Below are 14,513 nucleotides of genomic sequence, written 5' to 3' on the forward strand. Positions count from 1 at the left end.
AGATACACTTTTTGCTCCTCTCCATCCACAATCCCGCCAAAAATTAGAGACTTTTTTAAAAAATGACATTCTAAAAACAAACCTCTACAACAATAATAAATCACATTGGTGGGTTTGTTTTTTGTTTATTTTTTTGGCCTGCCCTCCGGTTGGTTGGTTTTCTTAACTTTCAGGGACTGGCTGCCTCTTCCCCTCTGTATGTGTTTTCCCCCACCCCCACATATTTGTGTCTGAAATGCACATTAAAAGGATGGAGAGAAAAACTCCCTGTTTGTAAGTGAGGGGAACTTCATGTTCTTTCTGCTAGTCCCTGGCCTGTTGTCAGAAGTGGATTCAAACCCACCTCCAGACTGCATCTGGAACACAGCACCTTAGCCAGCCTGACAGCTCATCCCTGTGGGAAGGAGGATGGACTTAATCTCCCTCCTGTTCCCAGCCCCCTTCCTTCTCATTCCGCCTACCTTTGTCCCCAGCCCCTTCTCCCTCTCCAGCCTCTCCTCTCCCTTGTTATTCTTCCTCCAGCCTTCACTCCTCAGCTCACTCGCCTGCCCACCCTTCCATGTTCCCACAATGCAAAGCGCTTCGGGCACCGGCAGCCGAGCTTCCTAACCATAGAGAGGAGGGAACGTCTTGAGTGAGGGCAACCCAGCTTCCTATACTTTAATACAATGGGGACGCGGTAGCCATCTTGACTAGGGGCAGCCTGACTTCCACCGGTAGAGGAAGCAGAGGAGGCTCGGCAAAGGGCACGGCTTGCCTTCAGCGCGATTGATACTACACGGCAGCCATCTTTGATGTGGGCAAAGTACCCAGCTGCACACTGAGCCGCCCTTCCCCGCGAGGCCGCCTAGGGCTGAGGCCGCGGCGGCGGCCCGGCTTGGTTTCCATGATCATGGCTGCCTGGCCGAGGCGACGGCTGCTGCTGCTGAGGGGGCGTCAAGCGGCAGCCCGGTTGCTGGGCGTCCTGTGGCTGGCGTGTGTCGCCGCGGAGGGCGTTGCCGGCGGGGAGCCCCCGCTCAAGTGCGACGAGCTGAGGCTGGGGCAATATCCTGAGTCTGGCTGGGGCTGCGGTGGGGGGCTCGGTTACCATGGTGACGCCTGGTCTGTGTGTGTGTGTGTCTCTCTCTGTGGCTGCTCCCGCCTGTGTCCCAGGGCCAGCCCCTGGTGCTCCTGTCAAAGGGAGTGTGGCGAGGCTTGTTACTACCTCCCCCCCATCCCATGGGATGCCCCCCCCCGGCTCTTCAGGCCACGCTGAGGTAACCGCAGCTGAGATCAGCCTCTGTGAGGGGTGCAAGATCTTTGCTTGGGATGGTTTGGGGGTCTCTTCTTCCCGCCCCCATTAGTAGTGAAATTTCAGAGGCTCTGGATAGTGACAGTAGCTGAGGAGAGTGACTGAGCTGGTTAATAGGGGAAGTGAGAGATTCTTTCCTGGGGTTTGTGGTTGGGGTTTTTTTTGGGGGGGGGGGAGAGGGGTCTCCCTTTTGTTTTGTTAGTGTTCAAATCACCCGGAGGTGATGGTTCTGCAGGACATAATTCATTTGGGAGGAAAGAGATCAGCCTGTAGTTTTGAATCTGCAGACTGCGGTAGGTAGAAATATGGGGGTGACATATTCCCGTTGGGAAGCTATTGACTGTTTAAAGGGGGTCACATCTGGCTCCCACCTTTTCCCTCCAATAAGTTAATTGTTGATAGTTTTTGACAATTGCTGACATTAATGGAGATCAAAAGTGGAAGGTAAGCAAGGAAAAGTTGACTTCCCATCCTGCTTTATTTGGCCCTTGGAGTTCAGTCTTCGGTAACATAAGTAGGAAGTTTTACAATTCAGTCCCTGTTCAGGATTAGTCTGGTGCAGATGTGTGACAGTTTATGATTTTCAAATGATCACTTTTCATTCTGTTGGGTGGTGTTGGTAGGTGGAACCTCTTTTTAACCAAATACTTGACAGCGAATCAGTCATCAGTTGATAGACTACTGGTGTGCATTGACACTCATCCTAAAAAGCAAGGAAATAAAAGCTGGTTTTGAGGTGCTTGATTTCCCTCTTTTAATAGAGAAGGTTTTTTTTACTCTTCTTATAAGAGTTAGCCACTTATATTTCCTTCAGGTGTTATTGGTAACAGCATTCAAACGTGCAGCCTAGGGAAGTGTGTTTCTGTATTACAGTAACTCCTCACTTAAAGTCGTCCCGGTTAACGTTGTTTCATTGTTATGTTGCTGATCAATTAGGGAACATGCTCGTTTAAAGTTGTGCAATGCTCCCTTCTAACATCATTTGGCAGCTGCCTGCTTTGTCCACTGCTTGCAAGAAGAGCAGCCCGTTGCAGCTAGCTGGTGGGGGCTTGTAACCAGGGTCGACCGGCAGCCCCCCTATCAGCTCCCCACTCCCCTAAGTTCCCTGTGCTGTAGCCGCCCAGCAGGCTATTAATTGCAGGCTATCAATTGCTGGCAGTTCAGCCCTCTGCCTTGGAGCTGCTCCCAGAGACTCCTGCTTGCTGTGCAGGGGAGGGGGGGCTAATGTCAGGGTGTCCCCCTGCTCCTCACTTACCCCTTCTCCATATAGAGCAGGGAGGGGACACGGAGGGAGAGAGAGACATAGAGAGCTTGGGGCAGCTGCTGTCTCAACTTCCTGATTCACTTAAAAAGACAATGCACTTAAGAGTGGGTCAGCTTACTTAAAGGGGCAGTGTGTATCTCTCTCTCCTACACACAAAGTGTGTGTCTGTCTCTGTCTGCTATGCTGTCTCTCCTCCCTCGTGTTTGTGCTGCCTTGTGTGAGAGGCTACGTTAACAACAATGTGTTAACCCTTGAGGGCTCAGCTGAGTGCTAGTTCATCATTTAGCAGCAAGGCATTCCCTGAGAAATATCCCTCCCTCTTCCACCCTCTAACTTCATCACCTCAACCAAGCTTCACAATTATCATAGCTGTGAACAGTATTAAATTGTTTGTTTAAAACGTATACTGTGTGTATATCTATATAATATATAGTTTTTTGTCTGGTGAAAAAAATTTCCCTGGAACCTAACCCCCCCAATTTACATTAATTCTTATGGGGAAATTGGATTTGCTTAACATCATTTCGCTTAAAGTCGCATTTTTCAGGAACATAACTACAACGTTAAGCGAGGAGTTACTGTATAGCAAAGCAACAGCTCTGCTATAGTTAAGATTGAGAGTAGCTTACTGTTTATTTTCAGTGCTGTATGAGACTAGGGGAAGGAAAACTGACTGAACTGAGAGCTCTCAAATCCTAGGTGGGTGAAGAGGGTGTAGTACATTGAGTTACAGAACAGTTAAGAGTTTGGTACAAAAAATGGTTTTCCTTAATTATTTGAACATATATTTGTGAAGATCCCAAAATAGACAATAGCACACAAGAACCACTGAATTGTACAAATCACACAGCAAACGGTAAGGCTTTCAGAAGTCTAATATACATTCTGATCAAAGGAATTTATCAAGGAACGTGTTCAACTCGTGCCCTTATAGATCTGCAACTTGGTTATTTTGAAATGTAATGCAATATTATTACTGAATTCATTTTGTATGCAGTTCCATTGAAAGTATAGAGAACCTGTATGGGTTTATTTTGTTTTCAGTAGAGCGTTAAATAAAATGCTTAAAACACTGGCAGAAATCAGCAGAGCCAAGTCCAGTAGTTTGTTTAGTGTTTGGGTTGGTTTGTTTTTTTGGGGGTGTGGGAGTTGGTTGGTTTCTGTAGATCTCTTCGACTTGGGATGTATAATCTCTAGGTTTCTACCTTTCATAAAAATTAAAACAAATGATCCCTCCCCCTTAGATTTAGTATATATTTACTAAAAGAACAAACTTCAAAATAGAACCTCTTTGAAGACCTTCATGTTCTTCAGATATGACTTCTTAAGAGAGCACTCGACTACAGGAGACTTTTGGTGTTATTAAGCTATCTTTTTCTGGAGGTGACATATATGTGTGTTTTGGAGTTAAATTATCTGGTAGTCACCTGAGTGTCACCAGTAAAAATACTTAAATTAGTGACTCATTTCACTTAGAATAGTGTTCATCTTGTAAGATATTCTCAGGCTGAGTGAAGTAGTGAACTATGACAGTTATAGACCTGGGCAAATAATGCAAAAAATGTTCTGGGAGCACTCAAATTTAAAACTGAACACACTTTCTATGTTTGTACGCCTCTGGCATTCACTTTCCAGAAATATTTGAATGATAATTTTACTAACTCAGATGGCTACAAAAAGCTAATTTCAGGCTTACACTGTGGAGCATTCACAGATATAGTATTAAATATTGTGGGCGGGGGAGAGGATTTCTCATTACAGCAGAGGGACAATTCTTGATCTGAGCCCAGGTATACAGGAAACAAACTGGAAATAAAAAATTCTGCAAACCTGATTATCTTCTCTGCTCTGAGGGGGTCCATGCTCCTTCAAGCCCTGCTCCTGATTATAAGAGTGAACAGAAACAATACTATATGGCTTGACACCCGTCACAACTAACAAGTTATTGAATAATTTACAGCTAATTCAGAGTAAATTTGAACAACAAAGAAACTCCAGGAAGTTGTTGTAAGCTCAGACATTCGGTTAACAGATTAATTTTTTGTATTAATTTTAATTAATTTTAAATTAATTCACCAAGTAAATTGTTCTTTGTGAATTATTTGCTCAGCTCTAGGCAGTTTTAAGAAAATCCCAGACTATTTATGTGCTCCCTTTTTATTCTAAATGGACCCTGCAACATCTGTTGTCTCTTCCTCCAGAGTGGCATCTCAATAAAAAGTTAAATCCATATGTGACCATATAATCTAATCACATTGGGGTTGCCAGAAGCTCCAGACCCTATTCTGAAATACCATTTTAGCCCCCACCAATCCTGTGAACACAGATGTTTAACTTCAAGTACATGAGTAATCCCACTGAGTTGCAGGATTGGAGCCTTAGTGATGTCAACATTTTGGATGATAATCTGTGGCTTTTACCATTTGAATAAATTATTGCCTGTTCTTTAAGTAGATCAGAAAACCACCTTCAACCTCTTTGTTTCTTAAACAAAAATACAACTTTGTATCTACCTACCAACCCACGGGACTTATATGACCCCCATCACTATAGTATCTGAGTGCCTCCCAATCTTTAATGTATTTATCTTCATAACACCCATGTGAGATAGAGTTGTACTGTTATCTCCATTTTACAGATAAGAAACTGAGGCATTGAGAGACTTAAGTGACTTGCCCAAGGTCACACATGATATTTGTGGCAGGGTAGGAATTGAACCTTGGTTTCCCACAGAGCAATGCCCATTACACATTCATGCAGAACCAGAATGGGTCTAACATAGCATTCAAAAGTCCACCTTTGCCTCAGAATCCACCTACCAGACTTGCCTAATAACTGAGTTTTTAGTCCCAGTCCAATTTCTAGTGGCAATCTCAGAAAAAAGGCTACACTATCTTCTTGCCCCGGGGGCTATTGGAACAATAGTGAAGTTTGGAAATTAGTGGAGAAATGTAGGCGATGGCCTGTAGGTTTGTCAGGCTGACATAATTTACAAGTACTGAAAGTCAGAATTAAAATAAAGGAAAAAGACCTGAAATGTTGTCCTGCTTAATGCCTGATTTCAGCATTAGAAAGTGGCAAGTTGTGAACTCAGGTGGGGTTCTGCAAACTTTAGGAAACATCACTTTTTCTAATTCTTAACCTTAGCAGTTATCACTTAAAATAAGAAAAACAGTATTTCTCTCTAGTTTGATGCGGAGAAACTGGCCAAATAAAATGCACTCAAGCAATTAGAATGCTTTACCATAGAGAGAGAAAACATTTAAGTTGACTGTGCTGGTTTCTGCCATTCCCACAGTAAAATGAAAACTTTAAGGATCTAGAAATTGTAACATTTAGGTGAGTCATCTAATTTGTGTGTTTGCTTAACATTTATTCTGGGGGGGAAATTAATGCAAGACAGGTTATAGTATCTGTTCAAAAGACCCAGTCATCAGTCACACCCAGCAGTGTATTGTATTGGGTGTCTGCACTTCCATACACACCGAATTCCTAATCTGCTAGGGGGTGCTCCGCCCAGGCCCCGCCCCCACTCCACCCCTTCCCCCAAGACCCCACCCTGTTTCTTCCCACCCCTGCTCCACCCCTTCCCCACGCAGTTCCGCCCCCTTCCCTGAGCACGCTGTGCCCTCACTCCCCTCCTCTGTGCCTCTGACACCGCGAAACAGCTTATCTGCAGCAGGAAATAGGGAGGGAGAGGGAGGCGCTGATCTGCAGGGCCCGCTGGTGGGCAGGAGGCGCTGGGGGGGGGAGGGGGAGGTTCTGGTAGGGGGGCTGCTTTTTCCCGTCGTGCTCCAGCCCCGGCGCACCCATGGAGTTGGCGCCTGTGTGCACTTCAGTGGACAGGTAGAACTTATCATTTCTTTCACTCTGCGTTTTTGGAATCTCAATGTGTACCGTGGTGCATGGCCTGTTATAGCTCAATTTAAATAATCTACATTGTGTCCTCAGTTCCTTGTCGTCCAGCACCAAATATTACTTGTAAGGATCACAGTGGCAATGAAAACAACTTTACTGGAAAGGAAGTTGGATTTTACAAACCTATTGCATGTCGTAATGTGTAAGTCAATTATTGTGCTTTGTTATACGTTTGCCTCAGTTTTTATGTTACTAATTTTAAATGGTGTAGCATGTGTTGGCAAGAGGGAGGAGGGAAAAGGGAAAGACAGATGAATCTACTTTGTTTCAGTATATTAGATGAGAGGAATTAGTTATTAGAAACATTGCATCGCAAATGTTAAGGTAACTAGCATGGTACTTGAGAGATGTTCTAACAAAGCTGTTATTTTGCTTAAAGGCAAAAGGTATAATTATTTAAGTAAATCTACCTCTGTGCTAGATTTTTTTTTTCTTTGATATTGCTTCTGAGGGTATCTATACTGCAGTCGAAGGTGTGATTTGCAGATCTGGTAGGCATACCCATGGTAGATTTAAATTATCTAACACACTGTAAATAGCAGTGAAGACACCGCAGCATGGGCTTCAGCACAAGCTAGTAATGTAAGTGCGTACCGTAGGGTACCAAGCAGGCTTGTACAGCCCACTCTAAAGTACATGGGACTGTGTCTTTACTGCTGTTTTTAGCATCCCAAATAGATTATAGCTAGTGCAGGCATGCCTACCTGTGATGCAAATCACACCTTTGATTGCAGTGTAGACATAGCGTAAGCCTTTGATTCTGTTAATAGCTACTCTGCTGAACAATTGTCCTGAAACAGAAATGCTTCTTGTCATGGAAAATGTGAACTTTAGGAGGACTGAAACCTTGTTCCAGCAGTCCTAAATATCCATTTTATGGGAACCAATTCTCACCTCTTCTCTTGAGTGACTTGATGTCTACAAACACACATTTTTCATTCTAAAGGGCCTGATCGTCAGATCGGTGAAGATGACTCAACTGACTTAGTTCTACATACAGATTGTGAACCGTGCAGAGTGTTGTCTGGATTCGTTCTAAGCACTGCAATTATTATTTTTACTCTTCAATATTGAACACTAAAGATGACAGTACACTTATCAATGTTCTTTGTTTCTCCTCTTTACTGCAATCCCGGAGGACTTTTCTTTATAAAGTTGGTCTTTTTTGTTGTCCAGCTGCAGAATCTTAGGAAATCGTAGCTCCAGCAATCCTAGCTGAACTTTGCCTACATCACTAGTGGGAAAACCAGTTCCCGCTAACTTGATATTCTTATTATTCATCAGTTTGCTTATCTCAGCCACCTTCTTGTGAAATGTTAGTGTAGTGTAGCTCAGTCCAGTTCCACCACTAATTTCTCTATACTTATTTTGCTGGACAGTCTAAACTCAACACACCGAAGGCCAACATATTATTTTAGCAAGCCACAGTAAACTGCTAGCTTAGTTAATTGTGACCACCACTTTCTATCAGAATTATTGCTCTCTGCCACATCTGTGATGGAAGCCGGAGAACAAGATGAAATCTAGCCTAATGCAGTAGAATTTTCTCCCCTCCTCCCTAATTGGAATATAAAGCAATTCCTAGGGTGGTTTTCCCCTTGTTAGATTTTTCTGAATTAATATTATTTCCAGTATTGTGCTTGTTAAATTTTTATTGGGTTCACAACTGAGAACTAAAAATTCAAGAAATGAAATTGGAACAGTCCTCCTGTGCTACTTCTCAGTTAGGCACTAAAAGCAGTTTTCTTCCCATGATTACTTAAAAGAATTTCCCTGGCTTCACCATTCCCATGACTATTTATACAGGAAAGCAGCTTTTAGCTGAGTTGTTTAAAACTCTTGTAAATTTCAGCTGTGGCTACAGGCAGAGTTTTGCATGCACTCTTGAAAAATGTCACAAAGCATGTAGTGTGCTGTCATTTCTAGGAAGGGTAAATTCCTTAATATTCCCAACTTTCATAGGTGTAACAAGTTGTCAAGTCTATATAGAGGTAGTTATAATGAATATCTGCATAGTTAAAACCATTACCAGTCTGTTATAAGGCCATTTTTATCCCTTAAGTCATGGTAACATTATTCTACACAGGTATTTGATATTACAACAGTAAACCTAACCATCACTCCAGGTGCTTTTCTGAGCTTTTTCAGTGCCTCATTTGAGTTTTGTTGGAGAACTTGACTGTCCTCTACTAGAAAGAAGTGAACGGAATTTAAAACAAGAAAATTGTATTCAGAAATAACTTTTTAAAGTGATGGAATTCTCATATTGATATTTATATAACATCTGTCACTTTCAAATTGTGCAAACATCAGTGAGTTCTCTGAAGCAGTTAAGTATTGTTATACCTTAAAAATGGGATGGTGGAGAACCAGAGGTTGTGCCTTGCTCAAGTCCACAATTTAGGACTTGTCTATACGGTGTTTTAGTCTGCACAAGAGTGATGTAAATTTTAGTCCACACTAGCATGTTGTCCACTAACTGGCCTGTGTGACATTGCTGGAATGCACTAAAAGTTCAATAGGGTCTATTAATCTAGTCCCATTTCAAACAGTACTACATGAATATGCACTAGGGAATTTTTAGTGCATGCCAGCAGGGTTCACACAGGCCAGTTAGTGTATGATATGCTAGAATGGGCTAAAATTTTACACCCCTCTGGTACAGACTAAAGCACCCTGTAGACAAACCTTAAGTAGCAGATCAATTATTAGAACTCAGAGCTAGAGTCTCAACAGTATGTCAGTCCACTAGATAAAGCTATCTCTGTGTTGCTGTTGAATAAAGTTCATACAGCTGCTTGGTGTGTGTATGTAAACAGGCATACTTTGAACAAGTGACTTCCATAGTATCTCAAAGAAAAGCTTGTGGACTCTGCATTAGAGTGCTCCACCAAGAAAGATTGGGAGTCTTTCCTTGATTGCTCCCATATGAAAGGGTTGTTTCCAAATCCAGGAGTGCTCTAAATTGGCATGGCATGTTCTTTTCTGCATAATGTATGTAGGCCCTGCACATGCTTAATTTTAGGCACTATGAGTTCTGTTAGAGTCAATGGAATTACTTGGGAAATGGGAAACATGGACGTAAGTCTTTGGAGAACTGATAAAAGGCACTAGAAGATCAAACCAAATGGTGTGATCTTTAAAAACAGAACTTGCTCATTATGGACGGAAGAGGATAACAGAAGGGAAGTTTTTTGAATGTGAAGTAGGAGGGGAATGTGGATGTGGAAGGAGTAAAGATCTCAGTAGTGGGGTCATTAAAGCCAGATAATAAGCAAAAATGTAAATATTTATTAAAGGCGTTTGCATCCCTTCTTGGCCACTGCCTTTGAGAACATGAATATTTTTATTCAAGTATGTGTTGAAGACTTTATTTTGGCCACTTTCACTAATTGCTGATACTTAGCCATGCAAGTGTCAGAATAGTGAATTGTTGCATATTTTAAGGTTCTAATGACACTTGGTTCTGTTGCCCCTTTCCAAGGCTGGTTCTTCGCTAACGTGGCAATGGATGGCTCTGGGATTGTTAAGAGGAATAGCATCTCTAGGTTCACTGATTAGCACTAAGCTCACTTCAAAAGTGACTGAAAGCTACCAATGGGCATGTCCACATCACTACAACAGTTGATACTAGGTAGCACTCTTTTTGGCAATCTCAGAAGAGAGTCCAGGGAGCCTTTCACTTCTGCTTGTGCCATATCTGTGTGAATAACTAAAGGGCTTCCTCCATCTTTAGGGCTGTAATTTTGACATCTTTTGCTAGCAGTACATTTTTGTGCAGCCAACTTTTGTTCATTTGTGATAGATTAATCTAAAAATAAATGTATCCTTATCTTAAATACTTCTCCTTTCTTATCTGACCCTTTCCTCATCCGAGGCTGCTCCCACAACTTTCACCAATGGGCCAGTGCTGACTTCTTCCCCAAATCTCATTGATGAATGCCTACCTTAGCTGATACCTCATCTGGCCCAGTACACTTCCTGTCAGGGCCGGCACCAGCGCAGCAAGCAGGTGCTTGGGGCGGCCCATGGAAGGGGGTGGCACATCCAGGTCTACGGAGGGTCCCTCAGTCCCTTGGAGGGAAGGACCGGCCGCCGAAGAACGAAGCGGCTTGGTAGAGCAGCTGCCAAAGTGCCGCCGATCGCTGCTTTTTTTTTTTTCTTCGCCGCTTGGGGCAGCAAAAAAGCTGGAGCCGGCCCTGCTTCCTGTTTCACTGTTTGGCCCTGGAACTGACCCTACCAGGCGCATTTGGTGCAACTCTGGGGCTTTTCAATCAATTGTGCCCCAGAATGCACAAGTGGATAGGAAAATACTCTAGAAACTTAGGATTGTGTCAACAGCTGGCTCATGTCTTGTTTGAACGAGAATGATAATCCACCTTAAGAAAAAGGATGGAAATTCTGCTGGAGCCCAAGTACACTCTTGAGGTCCATGTTACAGTGGATGTCTACACAGATAATAGTATTATACTAGTTTTTTAATGTTGAATTATTGAAGACTAAGTTAAAATTGTGTAAGCTAAACAACACAAGTCTTCTCTTTCATAAAAGGAAACTTAATAGGCAATTGACTGTCATTTCTAATTTAATTATTCAGAATATACACAACTTAATATCTTGTTTCAACCACAGTCATCTTTACTTGTGTCTTTTGGCAGAAATGGTTACTCATACAAAGTGGCAGTGGCTCTGTCTTTATTTCTTGGATGGTTGGGAGCAGATAGATTTTATCTTGGGTATCCTGCCTTAGGTGAGTTTTTTTTCTTGTTTTGATTTTAAATAATAAAACGTAAATTCTATATGACTCCAGTTTACACGCATACTTATGTCTTAACTACTGACTTCTGATTCTCAGTGTTTTCAAATCCACTAACTAGTGTACTCATCTCACTTTAAAAGCAAAGCCTTTTGCAATGAACCATGTCCATGTTTTCGCTGTTTAGAATGGCTCTGTGGCCAAATCCCGACCTGATTTAAGTGGACATAACTCCTCTTGAACTTAGTAGTGACAAAGGGGAGGGTGCTGTAGTTCAGGGGATAGGGCATGTGATTGACAGTCAGCAAGCCTATGTTCTGATCTCAGCTTTGCTGCCCGTCTATTGTATGAATTTGCGCTAATCACTTAACCTTTCTGAGCCTTATTCCCTCTGTTGTGGAATTGTTTGAGATCTGTTGATGAGAAAATATATGTTATGGTTAAGCATTAATTATGGGAATTGAGCTTGCCTACCCCAAGACTGACTTTGGACAATGCTGTTGAGAGAGTCAATGTGGCCTCCGCTCTTTTGTCCTTCATGATGGGGATCCCTGGGTAACAGTCGAAGTGCCTGTGACTAAAAAGGTGATCAGAGTAGTGTAATGATTTTAAGTTGTTTCAGTAAGTAATATTCTCATTACAAAAATGTATACTGAGAAAATTCAGCTGTCAAAACCCAAGAAATATCAGTTATAATAATAAATGTTCTTCAATTCTGTGCAGTCACTTAAAAAAAACAGCTCTGAAAAGTCGCAGTAAACTTTCCAATAATAATCTTAACTGATGCCTTATTTACTTTCACACAGTACAGGTTAACAATTTATATAACTTATAGCACGGTGTAGGAAATCAGTTGTATAAAGGCTATGAATCAGTTATGGGTATTCTAAGTATTACATATTTTATATAGTAGAAGATATACTGTAGGAAGATGTGTGTGACAGAAATGGAGCTGCTCTGTAATTTATGAATATTGTTTATGCTGACCTGGTTGTTGGGATGCTTTCTGTGTGAATATATTGGTTGATTTCAGTAGGGAGCTAGAAGGAAAACCAGCAGAAAAGAAAAGAATTGTTCAAGATAAGCCACTTTCTCTCAACGCTCAAGGGCTGTTAAGAGACAGTGCTGGATAGGAAAAGGCCTGGGAACCAGGAGATCAAAAGACAGAGTTTAAAAGGAAGACTTTCATGAGGAGGGCAGTAGCTATTGGGGAGCCATTGGGGAGAACAGACTGACACACAGGACCTGCTAAGGAGTTGGAAGAATTTAGGCCATCAGGGGATATTAAGCCTTTGGGTAAGGTAGATGTGTTTGTAGGCTATTTTAAAATGCTTTATTCCTACTATTAAAATAAACAAATATTTTAATTTTAAGTAGGCTTTTTGGTCACTGAATACCACTGGCCACAGAGTCCTGAAAGGAAGAACCGCAGGTGCCAAACCCATTTGGACCTGCTGGGAAAGCATTGTTGATACACAGTTTGGGCCTTGGGCTACAGCACCCTAAGCGTCCAAGAACTGCAGAACTCCACCCTAGGAGACATATAGGCATGGGACCTGTTACCTGTAGGAGTCCAGAAAAGGCAAAAGTGCTGCTAGCCCTGTAACCATAATAATGTCTTATCTAAATACCCATTTTAAATTCAAAACAGTGCTTAGTGTCTGAATAATATAATTAATGTTCTGCAATTAGAATGTGTGTGAAATAGAACTTGATATATATTCTTGTAGTTCAATGTAAGTCTGTTACTATACATTAGCGATGTGTGTGCTGAAATGAGTTAAATGTCTTTGTGGAACTTGCACAATATAATGCTATATAAGCTATGTCTTGAGGGTCAAAGTTAAGATGGAATATCTGGTGTGAATTTCCCCATGTCTACGTTTAAGAGAATGTATGACTTTCTACAACGTCTTAGCTGATCATTTCCTTAAATCTTACTGAATATGTTGTATTAACCGTTCTGGATATGTAACATTTTAAATTAATAACTGTAGTGATCTTCAATTTCAGGTAATATTTTCTATTTCAAAATACATTGTCATAATTCTTTTTATTTCTATGAAAATTACTAATATGTAAACTGTCTATTTGATTGTTGTGCTTTCCACTAAGATATTTAAATTCCCAACCAAAAAAGTTGCCACCTTTTAGATGAAATTAGTTAAGATACTGATTTTAGAAAATCTATTGTAAGAGTTTCACTCTTGCAGTCATTTCAGGTTATTTTTAAATTGCTTGTTTCTAACTTTTTTGAAGATTCTCAAGGTATTTACAGATTGCTTTCCACTGGTTTTGAAAACGAAGTACTAGAAATAACCTATAGATTTCTGGACATGTATCTAAACATGTCTAGATAAGTGTGTCATATCTAAATCTGCATGACCAGATCCTAATCTTATATGTACAAAAACAAGTAAACATGAACAGAATATGGGACCTGATCCTGCAAACACTTACCACTCAGGATAGTGCTTACTATTGTTAATTCTGTTTGAAGCTATTGGCTTTAATAGGACTTCCCACAGTGATAAAAATTACCTCAGATAGTGTTTGCCAGATTTATCCACAGGATGAAGAAAATGATGATGGCTTTTTAAGGTACACATAAATCCTATTCTGCTAGAATTACCTTCACTATATTGTAAGAAACTCTCTGTCTAAGCTTCATTAGTTTCTCAGTATGTTACAAACAGTTGCCTTTTTTGTATAGCTCTAGATTGCATGATGTAATGGACTGGTGAAGCTAAGTACACTAGTACTGCTTCAACTGGGATCTTTGAGTTTCTGTCTGCTAAATATGAAGTGATGTTTTTCTAATAATGCTCTCTGTTCTGATGGATAATTCTGTGTTAACCTCTGTGGCCTTTTTTTCTGACATGCAATAATTAGCACATTTTTATTTTGCATATTTATATTTGCATAAAAACATTAGATCTTCTAAGATCCTTTTTTTTTTTTTTAGAGGCAATTGATAACTCTAGATGCCCACTTTCTGTAAAACAAATGTTTCAAAATACAAATATTTTCTTATTTTATCAGTTGGACTTAGAATAAGGATGTGCACTACTTTTAATGCAGATGTCTGAAACCTTGGCTTTGAATTCTTATATGTATTACACTTAAATTACCAATCGGACCTGAAATATAGTACACAGATATTAGCCACAATTAAAATATTTGCAAGATAAGCTCTTATAAAGCTTGGAAGCTGTTCCCTCTGAAAGGATGGAGAGGAATGAAGCAAAAAGAATACTGGTAACTAATCACACAACTTCTTGTAG

At 41.0% G+C, this 14,513-nt stretch overlaps 1 protein-coding gene across 1 annotated transcript in view; it reads left to right on the forward strand.

Moving 5' to 3' along the window:
- Nucleotides 1-886: 886 nt before the first annotated feature.
- LOC113407221 (TM2 domain-containing protein 1-like) overlaps nt 887-14,513 on the forward strand; it is a 37,096-nt gene continuing 23,469 nt past the window's right edge. Inside the window, exons 1-4 of the mRNA XM_026655439.2 lie at nt 887-1,044; nt 3,338-3,411; nt 6,507-6,615; nt 11,132-11,223. Of these exons, the coding sequence (XP_026511224.1) occupies nt 887-1,044; nt 3,338-3,411; nt 6,507-6,615; nt 11,132-11,223 (433 nt within the window). The remainder of the gene's footprint in view (nt 1,045-3,337; nt 3,412-6,506; nt 6,616-11,131; nt 11,224-14,513) is intronic.

Source organism: Terrapene carolina, unplaced genomic scaffold (assembly GCF_002925995.2).
Source record: "Terrapene carolina triunguis isolate 2854851 unplaced genomic scaffold, T_m_triunguis-2.0 Scaffold210, whole genome shotgun sequence".
Taxonomy (NCBI): Eukaryota; Metazoa; Chordata; order Testudines; family Emydidae; genus Terrapene; species Terrapene triunguis.